A 13,433-nucleotide genomic window follows, 5' to 3' on the forward strand; every position below is an offset into this window, starting at 1 on the left:
TTTTGTGTTTTATGCACTAGGGACTAAATTGTAAAAATTGTAAAATGTCAGGGGCAAAATGGTGATTTGCCCATTTATGTGTTTTTGGACTTAATTGAATTATATTTAAATTAGTTTATTTTGAATACATTTAGATCAAGAAACAAAGAAATCAGAGTTGGATCGAGGAAAAACCAAAGTCGTCGATTAATCGTCCTATTCCGATTTTCATCGTCCGAGGTAAGTCTTTCAGCAAATAAATGTCGTTAAATTAGAATGTATATGAAATCTATATGCTGAATATATTGGTAGGGATTTTCACATGTTAGCCGAATGTATAATGGTTTATGAAATTTAAGTAAAAGTTCGATTTTATTGAGATACAATGTTTAAAACATTTAGAATGAATTTTAAAGAATGATTAGAACTTTCTATATATATGAATTATGTGTGAGATTGATTTGGTATCAGTGATAATCGAGTTTTTAGCCTAGCAGGCTTTATGCCGGTGAATTATTTCAGGCTTTATACCTAGCAGGCTTAATGTCGGTGTACCATATCAGGCTTTAAGCCTAGCAGGCTTGGTGCCGATATATCATGTTAAGATTTGTGCTTGGTAGGCTTTATGCCGAAGTGGTATCGAGTAAGATTAATGAGCTTAAATGATCAGGTATGAAATGTTAAATTACCTATTTGATAACTAGGTAAGTAAGTTGGTTGATTATATATAACAAAAATAATATATAATGCTATTATAAGTTTATATATGTATATAATAGATAGGTTCGGCCTTATGTAAAAATGTAGGTATATGAATGGAAGATTGTGTGTAAATGAATAACCATGTCAAGAATAACTTGAAATTTGTAATTGTATTATTAATGATTATATATGTAGGTATTCGGTTTTGATAAAATTTCTTATGAAATTATATGTTATATATACATTTGCTTAAAGCTTACTAAGCTAAGTTAGCTTACTTTTTGTTTTATTTGTCTTTGTTTTATAGATTTTAAGGTCGTTACGTGCTCGGGGATCATCGGTGAAGTCATTCACACTATCATCTATATTCGATACTTTTAAAAGTTTCATTAAGCACTTATGACATGTATAGGCTAGAATATATATATACTTTGTTCTGATTTTGGTTATGTATATAAAAGCCACACGAAAATGGCTTAACTTCTTTTGTTTGATCTTGGTATTGATACAAATGGTGGATGATAAAAAATGGAGGTTTACTTATATATATTCGGGTGTGGTTTAGTTTATAATATATGTATGTTTGGTATGTATTTTGTGTGGGATTTCTTGTGATATGAATCGAATGTAGCATGTATATGAAATAGAGGATATTAAGTTGAATATGTATAGACTAGTTTTGAAATTTGCTTAAATTCAAGAGTGTATGTAATATAGCATTGCGAATATGGCTTAACTTTCTTATTTGTGTTCGATTTTTGGGTTGAATTATGGCCTAAGCATATGTTAATTATAGTTTTAAACTTATACGGATAGTAACTATTTGGTAAGGCATGTATGTATATAGTGGTATTTATCTATGTATTTTGGTAATCAAGTGGTTGAGGTAAGTAGGTTTGAAACTTTTATTAAGATGAATAATGTTAGGTTTAAGTGACGTTGTTTTGTGATATATATATGTGATATGTATGATATATTTGAACTTAGTATTTATATAAGCAGTGGTTATGGTTTATAAATTGAAGAATGCTTATAGAGTTTAGTAGCTATTTATATTCAGTTAATTAATGGGATAAAATAGTGTCTATATGTGTTCGGTTGGGTATTGAATTGAAATTTGTAGTTTTGTTATCAAGTTGAAATGGCATGTTTCAACCGATTAGGTAATGTTTAGCTTTATAAAGATAATTAAAACATCAAAGAAATGTATACGTTATTTGCTATGATACAAAACCGAATGTACATTAGCTTGCTTTTTAAGATTATATAATTATATATGTAAGTAAGCTTGTAATTGGAAGTATTCATGCTTCGCATATGTTATATATGATCATAGTTAATAAGCCTTGTATTAAGTTTCGTAAAATTTTATTAAAAGTAGGTGTACTATTAATTATAAAGGGGTGTATAATAAAGATATTTATTATTCGAATACTTTAGTAGATTATGTATATTATTATAGCTATTGTAGCTAAATATGGTATACAATATGTTTGGTCATTGTTTAAAATTATTATTGCCGGATATATGTATATGAACAAATTAAATCTAGGTCATGTAACATAGTTGCTATGTGTGATTTTTGAGCATATTAATTTATATAATGATAATATTTTGTATGTAAAAAAAATAGTAAATGCCTATTTTGATCGGTGCTAGGTCCAGTAATACCTTGTAACCCTAATCCGGCGACGGATATGGGTTAGGGTGTTACACATATTGATTAAAATCTTTCATTTAATCAATCTATAACCTTTATCCAATAACTATGTCAAAACAACAAACTAGTTTGCATTTAATTGCACTTACGCTTCCCGATTTGTGAGATCCAAATGGCCAATTAATCAAGAACGTTTTTCCATAATTTATTTGTGATTAAAGGCTGATTAGGAGGGTTCAAGAACATAAATTAATTCTGGAAATAGATGGGCAAGAATTTAGAAACAAAACAACCCGCTCTTTTGCACCTAGGAGCACACACTACCACCAATGGTGGCCAAAATTAAGGCTGATTCAAGAGTGATTTTGAGATCCATTTAAAAGTTGGAAAAATAAATTTTAAATTCCCCAAAATTATATATCTGGAAAATTAGGTTTTTAATTGACAAGATTAATCAAGAAATCGAAGGAAAAAGAGACCTTACACAAGCTAATTGAAAATGGCAGCAATGACACTTCTTGGCAACGCTAGGAATTTTTCTTGGAGACTCAAGATTTCATATTTTGGGATAATTTAATTAGATAAAAATGGCATCAATATGATGGAGGAGATGATGCAAAATCTTGTGGCAAAAATAAACAAAAAAGATGATAAAACTAGGTGTTATGGGCAACAACAACAATAGAGAAAGGAAAAACAAATTTGAAGTGAAAAGAGGACAGGAGACCGGAGGACGGCTAGGGTGAGTAAAAATAGAATAAATGCTTTTAATTTTGTGTAAAATTTAACATTTATACCTAGGATTACAAGGGTATAGACGGCACACACATTAAAAATGAGGGATTTTACTAAAAATTAATTACTTTGCATAGGAAAGAATTCGAACTTGGAACCTCAATTTAATTTTTATGTTTTTCAATTTATCAATTAACCAATAGGCTATTTCCTTATTTTTGAAATAATTTTTCTATATTTATTTTAAAAACAAGGCATGTCACATACTTGGGTTTGAGGCAAATTTTGCAAATAATAAAAATGGTGCGATAGAAGGGATCTGAACTTAGGTTTCAAGAAACGTTTCACTAACACTTAACTAACAAACCAATACCTCATTTATTTCCTAAAAACGCATAGATAATCTCAAAATCTAGGCATGACCACTCACTTTTAGTTTACAAACCCAATTCTACTAACGCCCGATTTTTGGGATGTTGCAGACTTGTTTGTTTTCTTCTTTGTCGAAAATTCCTTTCAATCTTAGGGTCTATGGGAAGTAAGTCGATAATTCTATTAATACTCATAAACACTTGAAACAATAATAGAAAAATAATGGAATAAAAATTAAAAAGAAAGATAGACCAAAATGCAAAATTAATAATTTCACAAATAGTGTCTTTTAAAACAGTCCCCGACAACGGCGCCAAAAACATAGAACGATAGAAATGTGCAAGTGTACATAACCACAACGAGTAATAAAGTGACATGTACATGTCTAGTTATCATACCTAAAGGGATTATGAAAGAAAAATATTTATGAAAGAAAAATATTTATGAAATGTAAATCAAACACTTTGGTGATGGGAAAAATATGTTGTTTTGAAGAAGTGATTTAAAAACTAAAAATTAACTAAGTAATAAAAATAAAAAGTAAAAATCCCAATGAACGGTTTTAAAAAGATAAGTTTTAATCAAAATGACATAATTGTGTTAGATCAATTACATTTCTTAACTTAGAATTACTAAACCCATGTTCATGTTGTTATGAATATTTTCAAAACAACTTGGTAATTTGTTAGCTACTGCACATACGTCCTTACTCAATTAACTAATCTCTTGAACATTTCTCAATGCCAATTTAAACAATTAATCAATCTTCATAGGCACGTACAAGATTAAGTGAGGTAACAATATATTTCTATACTAAATCAGTTTAACCACAATAATCTTGCAAGTTCTGTAAGGCTTTAATACCATCGCTAATTTAACATTTAGCTACCTTAAAAGGTTAAATATGCACCAATTAAATACTGTGTCAATTAATTACAATTTCAATACGTTTAATAATTAATTCATTTGTTACCTTACATTTTATAATGCAAGTATAACATATGCATGATTTTATTTAATTGAACAACTTACCACGTCTTATAACATCACAACAATAATTCACATTCATAGTCACAACATAAACAAGAAAATTAAAAAGAAATGTACTAGGAAGCAAATCTAGTATTTCTTCAAAGCCAAACTTGTGCGCTCCTCTTCTTCTCTACTCATTCTATTAAATTGAGGCCTCTATGAACAGTTGAATGCTGCTATTCCAAGATGGAAAAAGGCTCTTTTTCAAGAGGGAAATCAACAAGGGAAATGGGAAAACAAGGAAGGGAATGGAAACGGAAAAAGTGAGAAAAATATAGAGATGTGTGGGAATGAATGGTGTCTTGAATGAGGTTAAAAAGTGGGTATTTATAGGTGGAATTGGCTACTAAAAATAGAAAATAATTGGCATCCATAGACTCTTCCTTCTCGGCCACAAAGGAGCAAGTTTGAATAATTCAAATTTTGCTATATTTAGCTTGGGGCAAATATTCAAAGGCACTAAAAGTGAAGGGGTTTGAATGGAGTTTAAAGAAACATCGAGGGTTGTTTTGAAAGTAATAAAATCAACTAAATAGCCTAATTTGGTCAGCTTATTGGACGGTTTTGGGCAGCCATTTCCCTTTTTGGATCAGTTTTTTTTATTAGCACAATTGGGCCTCCTTTCTAATTCATGTTATAATTAATAATTTTAACCCAACATGAAGTGAAATAAAATTAATGATAACATGTATTATATTCATTATTGGACCTTCTATTATTGGAAAAATTAATTAGCCTCTTTCTTGCTCCATTTTATGCAAAGAATCACTCAAACGGTTCAAACATTCCAAAGTGTCTGCCGAGCCAAATTTCACATTTTGTACAAAACTGTCAATAATAAATCGAATTTGTGAAAATATTCAATATGTTAATAATTTAAGTGAAATTTAATTATTTTATAATTAAAGTATGAATTTCGAAAAATTTTACTATGAAACTGCATAAATTAGAGCTTAAAAGGTGCTGAAAAAGTCTATATATTTTTGTGTTTCCACTTCCCTACAGTCTTACATATTATTTCATCAAATCATCATTTACTTTACACATAAACATAGTTGTCTTGACATACCTGAGAGCCTAAGTCAGGCTCGGCATATTATGCATACAGGGCTTCTTCTAAGTAAGTTGTTTGATAATCAACTGAATTGGGCTCTGATATCAAACTTTTAACTCCCTCAACCCGATCTGATTTTATAAATCTTGGCCTTGGGGATTACCACACATATACAGAAAAAAACTTAATCTACTTATACAATGTACAATTAATTACTACTTAACTACTCACCGACTCAGACTAATTTAGATATACATACACAATAGGTAAATACAACTGTGGTACATGATAATTTAATTACAAGAAATCATAATTGAAATCCTCATTTGTTACAGTTTTCCCAAAATTTTAATTTCTAAATAACATTTTTGACTTTGAACATGCCATCGAACATGCTATGTATGCATAATAACCCGATCCATCATTTTATTTGGTGTAACCCAGGCATCATCCCTCCTGGCGCCGACTCAAATTGTCTCACTTGAAACATAATACACACAAGATATTTTCATAAGAACTTTGTGAGGGAAACATCATTTACCTGAGCAAGACTTGCACTTTGTAACTGACGAATCATATTGCTCTTAACCTTTAACTTTATCTCTGGAAAGTACTTCCTCTAATTCTCTTCAATTCATTATTTCCAAACGAGTCACCTATCTTATATAATACTTTACCATGTTATCCATAGAGACATTATACCTTTCTGGTCTTACTTATTACACTTACAAACCATACTAATTACGCCAATCAACTTACTACAGTATCCGTCACAATGAACATTTCTTTTGGGTACGCCATAAAGGCATTTCTTTTAGTTTATCGCTACAAGTGCTATCCTTTCAGAGATCGCCAAAAAGGTTATTCTTTCATAATTTTCCACAAAGGCTATTCTTTCATAATTCATCATAAAAGCTATTCTTTCCTGTCATGTTTATGATATGGATTTGTCTAAACTCACAGTACGTCCTGGGACATACAACGAAACCCATTGGGTAATTACCATTCCTTAGTTCTTTTCAGAGGATGCCATGGCCATGAGCTTTTCCTTTAAGGTTTCATATCAATGTTCGTGTTTTTAGTCCTGACAAACCTTTTTAGACTCCACCGTTGTGAATAGACACAGACTCACTTGACAAACTCTTCATGCATTGTCATCATTTAAGACTTAACACTTTAATTCACTAACATACACCTAAACTAACACTAAACTCATAGCACACAATTCATGCATAAACATACAACCATACTTTGACATCAGTACTCATACACTATCCATTTCACATTCATGCACCAATCATCATGCACTCAGACTCATGTAATCATTTTGTCAAATGTATAAACAATCATCAGCTCCAATCATTTATATACCTCAATCAAATTACTAGATCATAAGTCATAACACACTTACCTAGAAGAATTATAAATGTTCATCTTAAGGATTTTCCTTGAAATTTTATATCTTTCTGCACTCAAACTTTACCTGGATACTCATCAATCCACTTTTAAGTAATGAAAGTTCTGCATATACTATCCTTGCTTTTGTATAATTTTTCATAAGTTTTACTTGTCCGCTAAACACTTCGGGTCTATCATTGTTCAATAAATCTTACACATACGATTCACAAATAGGAGCCAAAGTGGAGACTCACCTGACACCCACTTACAAAAGCTTGAATGTCAGGTCCAAACATCTGACTTCAAATCAGCAACAATCATTGCTCAAAGAACATAAAAGTATCATCAAAAACCCATTCATATACATTTCACAATGTTCTCAAACATTAACAACCTCAATGCAAAGCTCATTTTTCTTTAATCTTACTATTCACCAAAGTTAACAGACTTACTCTTCAGGATTCCACATGCATAACTAAAATATTCACTCAAGATATGATGAAAACTCCTACTTTAAATCTGATATTCAATTTCAACTCAAAGATAACAAACTGTATTCAACTTCAAGAGGAAGCCTACATCAACATCCTAATGGGAGGAAGAAGAAAAAGTCATTTTCTCAAGCCCATTTAACTAATACATATTTATAGATAAGACCTATGTTCCTATAGTGAAACTTGACACGTGTCACGCTCTTTCAAAATATCTTCATTAATGGTCTACAACTGTAAATGTGATTATAAATAAGAATTCAATATAAACAATATCCTGTTACTCTAACTAGAGGGTCCCTAACTACTACACTTACAATACAACTAGCACAGTAACTCTAGTAACATGGCGCACAACGCCTTAGGTGAGTACTCCTTCCATAGTCATCTCTTCTCTTGGTTGTTATCTCATTCCAACCAACATAAGGATTTATCATTAAACCACTCTCGACTTAAACATTGTTATGAATATGCTCATTTTGTATGTTGAAGGAAACTCTTGGGCAGATACTGCATCACCAAACATTTTAATTTGAGTCTACTTGCCAAAACTAGAGTGTTACAAAACATGTCACAAACATGAGCACGAAAATATAAATATTTTCTTAAACTGAATTTATATATAAATTATATTATGAATTAATAAACAATATGAACACAACTTGACTACTCATTTTATAAATAGAATGACAATAATAAATTATCGACATAATATCAAAATTGGCCCTAAAGTTTACATCTTTCGATATTTTGACCATAATTCTTGCTTCTTCTTTTTTGGAGCATTTTGGCCCATAACATTTAATTTTAAGTCGAATTACTTTTTTTAACAGAAAATGCTAATTGAGCTATTAAAAGTTAATTTTCCTAACGTGATGTTATAATGTGTAAACATTTTAAATTATGTTGTTTTAGCCACATCATTGAAAATGTTTGTACATCATATCTCCACATTAACACCAATAACTTTGAACAGACCAATCAGCATTTTATGTAAAAAAAATTGACTTAAAAGTAAACATTGAGGATCAAAATGATTAAAAAAAGGAATTAAGGCCAAAATGTCAAAAGTTATAAACGTTAGGGGCCAATTTTGACATGATGCCTAAATTATATTTTAACAATATAATATCGATTGAAAATAATATGAACACAACATAAAAAGGAATTACAAAATAAAACTAACATGGGAATGTAATTGATATAAAAGTTAAATGTGGTTTTAGTTGAAGTGGAAAATTTGAGATAGTAAATAATATGATGTTATGGGTTGAAATTTCATAGTTACCAAAAAAAAAAACATAAATGCCTTTAGAGTAGTATTTATTACTTTGTAAAATAAATAGATTTATGATAATTTCCTAACTGAATTGAGGTCCAATGAAGTGTTATTTCTAATATTTTATAGAAGTAAAATATACGAGTTACTCTATATATGCCTATTTGTGTATTTGGTCCATAATTTTGTTTTATTTTTTTCGCTTTTCTGGTGGTATGAGAAGGAGAGACATGAAAAGGAAAAAGAGATGAAGAAAATGAGAAATGAAAGAGAATATATATATATATATAGTAGTTATTGATCATAATAAAAATGTAAGAAATCTTAATTTGGTAAAAATTGAAATATGCAAGCAACCAACCATTGATGATTAGATATGGTTACGATTTGCACAATTTTTAAAGAAATCATCAAATATTAACAAAATGACATGCATGAAATAATATTCAAGTTATATTGATACAATTGAAAGGTTAAATTTATGGATAAAAATGTATCAAAAACCTTTAAGTGTAAATTTTGATGGCAAAAGTCATCATAAAAAATGAACGCTGAAATTTCAAGCAGCAACTTAAATGTCAAAAAGGAAGGCAGATAAAAATCATCTTCATTTTGACTTTTTTTTTCATAGAATTATTTTGTTGACGAAATCATTATTCTCGTTGATATTAAGAGAATAACTTAAATATTTATTAAAACTATGGTAAAGAAAAGAAAGAAAATGTAGGATCATAGGTTAAATGAAATTGTCATAAAAAACAATTAAAAGTTAGAAAATGCAATCTAAAAAATAAAATGCAGCAAAAAAATTTAAGCATGCATATAAATTAAATTCTACAATTTGCTCACTTCCTTTAATCATTATATTAAGGTGGATGGAAATCTGGGTCTGCTTTCATTTCAGTTTTAATTCAGATTTGGTGTTCTTTTTCCATTTTGCTTGTCTAAGATTTTTGTATTTACAAGACTTTAGCTCATTTAGGTATGATGTAAATTTATTTATGAAGATTTTAATAATTTTTTCTAGTTTGATTTCTATTTTATAAAAGATATACAATGAGAATCTTAGTTGTTTTGATTGCAAATTGCAAATTTCATTTTCTATTAATAATTTTGAATCGAGTTTTAATTATGAATTATAGGATAAGACATGATTAAATGATACAAAATCAAAGTGAAAGATAATATAAGACTAAATGATACCACTGATTAACAAATATTGTGGAGCCACTAATTCTTTCACAGATTAAGAATATACTCCTTTATTACTTTTATTATTGGATTTCAGTATTCTGCAATTGGGTTTAGTAATGATACAAAGTAACATTGAACTCGAGACTAGCATTCCCGGTCGTGGCATTGGAAGAAGTGGCCCGCAATAGAGTAAACCCTTTGGCCATCCTAAACGCACCTCTCCCTCCCACTATTGCCATTTCACGAATTGTGCCGCGGCTAGGAACAAAATCTGTGGGGGGATATCGTGAGAACAAACTGAAGGAGCTCCCATTGAACCTGCCAGTGGTAAATCCAAAATCAGCATAAAAATAATTGCAGTGAACTTGGCAGGGTCGTGACTTAATGCTAAGTACATCCCTTGGGCGTTTCCAATGACCGTGGATGTTAGATCTGGCCCTACAGTGAGGGGATCATTCATTATACAAGCTTCCATATGGGGAAGGGGAAAAGAAATTATCGGTGATGTTAGCGTGAGCTATCAAGACTGTAGTAGGATTATTTCCAACGAGAATATCGTGGTAGAAAAAGTGGAGTCGGGTCACCTTTTCCACCATAGCATGTGGCTTAACATTTTCGTAGTATTGGCCATAGACTGGTGTATTAGAGAATAGAAGTAGTTAGTCAGTTAGTGAGGTTGTTACTCAATTCAGAAAGCCTTTATATACTGTACATTAAGAATAAACAACAAGAAGTTTATTCTATTATTTCACTCTCTGCTTCTTTCTGTTTGGATAGTTGTTTTCTTACTTTACCTAGTTCTTTCATGGTATCATACGCCAAGTGATTCTGGTCATTGCTTCTCATGGCTTCCGCTGATTCAGCGTCCGGTGAACCTAGCTCCGGTGTATTTGCTGCCGATCGAGTCACAACAGTTCTTCCTCGACATGAAGTGGTCAAACTCGATGAAGGTACTTACCTTCAATGGCGTAAACAGGTAAAGCTGATTGTTAATGGCTATGGACTCGCAGGTTTTTTAGATGGCACTGTTGCTCCGCCGTCGCGATTCATCGCTCTACCTGATTGATCTCGTGCTCCAAATTCGGCGGCTCAAGTCTTTACGCAGCAAGATCAACTGCTAATGTCCTGGCTTCTTTCTACTGTAACTTCCTCTCATCAATCCTCCTTTGATGATGCTTGCACGGCGTGTGACATATGGAGCATGGCCGGTAATCTTTTTGCCGCTGATACGGGGGCCAAGCAGTCGAGGATTCGGCATGAACTTCACGCGTTGAAGAAAGGTAATCTTTCGATTAAGGCGTATGTTGCTCGGATTAAAGATTTATGTGCTATGCTAGATGCTTCTGGCTCTCGTATCTCCGATGAAGAAAAGATCGAAGTGGTGCTTGCGGGTTTGCCGTCGGAGTTTGAGGCGGTTATCTCCTCTGCTCGTTTGTCGCCTGTAGTTCTGCCGTTGCAACGTCTGGTGGATGCGCTAGTCGATTGTGAAAGTCGTCAAGATCGAGTGTTGCAGGAGGTCAGTTTGAACGCGAATCTTGTTGAAAATGAGCTATCGGTGGAAGGGGCCGGTCGTGGAGGTCGTGCGTCTGTTCGTGGTCGTGGCCGGTTCATCAGATCTCGTGTTCAATGCCAGATCTGCAGTCGGTTTGGTCATGTGGCTCAAAAATGCTATTATCGGTATCACTGAGACTCAAATGAAATGTCTGGTGTTGAAGGTTGTGATTCTGGAACTTTTGTGCAAAATGGTGATGAACAGATGGTTGTTCCTCATCAGAAGAGTCAAAGAATTTTTTATGGTCAAGGGAGTCATGCTGGTCAAAATAGATATGTTAGTCAAAATGTGTGTGCTGGCATGCAAAATAGGTCATTACCACGTGGGCCACATGTGTTCAATGCACAAAATGATGCCTACAAGCCCAGTTTGTCTAAATTCGGTCATGATGCTGGGCAAGGGTATAGTGGAGACACTTTACACGGGTTCACTACTGGAAATGGACAGTGGCGCAGTTCTAGTGGAAACAAATCCCATGGACAAAATGTCCAGTTTAATGATGGACCGAATGTTCAACACTCTTCTCATGGACCGAATGTTCAGTTTAATGCTGGGCCGAATTTTGTACCATCCTCTAATTTTGTTCAACTTGATCAAGATGATCCCGGCTCGCCTGAACTGATTGGTGATGGACTAGGTGTTGGCGGTCCGGTTCTGAAATTTACCAAACCGCGTGCTAGGGTCTATACCGGATCTAATCCATGTATTGGGCTTCCACGGCTAGGGGATTTACATGCGTCTGATTATTCTGATCCTTCAGTATCAGATTCTCATGTTAATACGGCTCAGCTTGCATCCAGTACTGGTAATGATGATTCGTACATTCCAGTGTGCGGTGGCACCACGTCTTGGTATCCTAACTCGGGAGCAAGTCATCATGTCTGTCGTGATGTGTCAGATTTACGTAATGTCACGCCATACTCAGGTAAGTCATCTCTTTTAATGGGTGATGGTACTCCTGCGGCAATTTCATCAATTGGTACGGCTATTTTACCTACTCAAGATAAATCATTACGGTTATCAAATGTTTTATGTGTGCCACGTATACGGAAAAATCTCTTATCTGTCTCACAGTTTGCTCGTGATAATGATGTGTTTTTTGAGTTTCACCCTACCTATTGTGTTATTAAGGATACGGTGACTCGGGAGATATTGCTGACGGGCCGCATTCATGATGGTCTATATCAGTTTTCTGTCCCAGCGGTTTCTACGTTGCCTACGACTACTCCGTTTGTTGCTCATTCTCAAGTTCCACATACAGTTTCAACTACTTCTGTATTTGCTTTATGGCATAATCGTTTAGGCCACCCGTCGACTTCTGTGGTCAAAAATATTCTAAATAAATGTAATGTTGTTTCAAATAAAATTGGCCTGGATGGTATATGTACTGCGTGTCAAAAAGGCAGGTCACATAAGTTGCCTTTCTCCCCTTCGACTACTAGCTATCGTCCTTTTGAATTGGTTGTGTCTGATCTTTGGGGTCCTGCACCTGTTGCATGTGGTGATAAGAGATATTATGTTTCGTTTATTGATATGTGTACCAGGTTTACTTGGGTTTATCTTTTACGTCAAAAAGCTCAAGCACTTGGATGTTTTACTCAGTTTCAACAGTTGATTAAGACACAGTTTGGCAAGTCTATTAAGCAGTTTCAGAGCGATTGGGGAGGTGAATATCGTGGGTTTACGTCTGTCTTAGAATCTCAGGGGATCATTCATCGACTCACCTGTCCGTATACTTCAGAACAAAATGGAGTAGCCGAGCGAAAACATCGTCACATTGTTGAAATGGGGATTACGTTGTTGGCTCATGCAAATTTGCCTATGGAATACTGGGGGTATGCGTTTTGTTGTGCGGTTCATCTCATAAATCGACTTCCCACGGTTGTACTTCAGGACAGTTCTCCGTTTAAAGAACTGTATGGAAGTGATCCGACCTATGATCATCTTCGAGTGTTTGGTTGCTGTTGTTATCCTTACTTACGTTC

The 13,433-nt window shown here is 33.1% G+C and overlaps 1 protein-coding gene across 1 annotated transcript; it reads right to left on the reverse strand.

The window, feature by feature from the left end:
- Nucleotides 1-10,006: 10,006 nt before the first annotated feature.
- LOC107921566 (dirigent protein 4-like) lies at nucleotides 10,007-10,356 on the reverse strand. Its single transcript, XM_016851403.1, has 2 exons — nucleotides 10,292-10,356; nucleotides 10,007-10,214 (listed from the first exon to the last, which is right to left on the reverse strand). The coding sequence occupies exons 1-2, from the start codon at nucleotides 10,354-10,356 to the stop codon at nucleotides 10,007-10,009; spliced, it is 273 nt and encodes a 90-aa protein (XP_016706892.1).
- Between the last annotated feature and the right edge of the window lie 3,077 nt (nucleotides 10,357-13,433).

The sequence above is a fragment of the Gossypium hirsutum genome, chromosome D01, assembly GCF_007990345.1.
Source record: "Gossypium hirsutum isolate 1008001.06 chromosome D01, Gossypium_hirsutum_v2.1, whole genome shotgun sequence".
Lineage (NCBI taxonomy): Eukaryota > Viridiplantae > Streptophyta > Magnoliopsida > Malvales > Malvaceae > Gossypium > Gossypium hirsutum.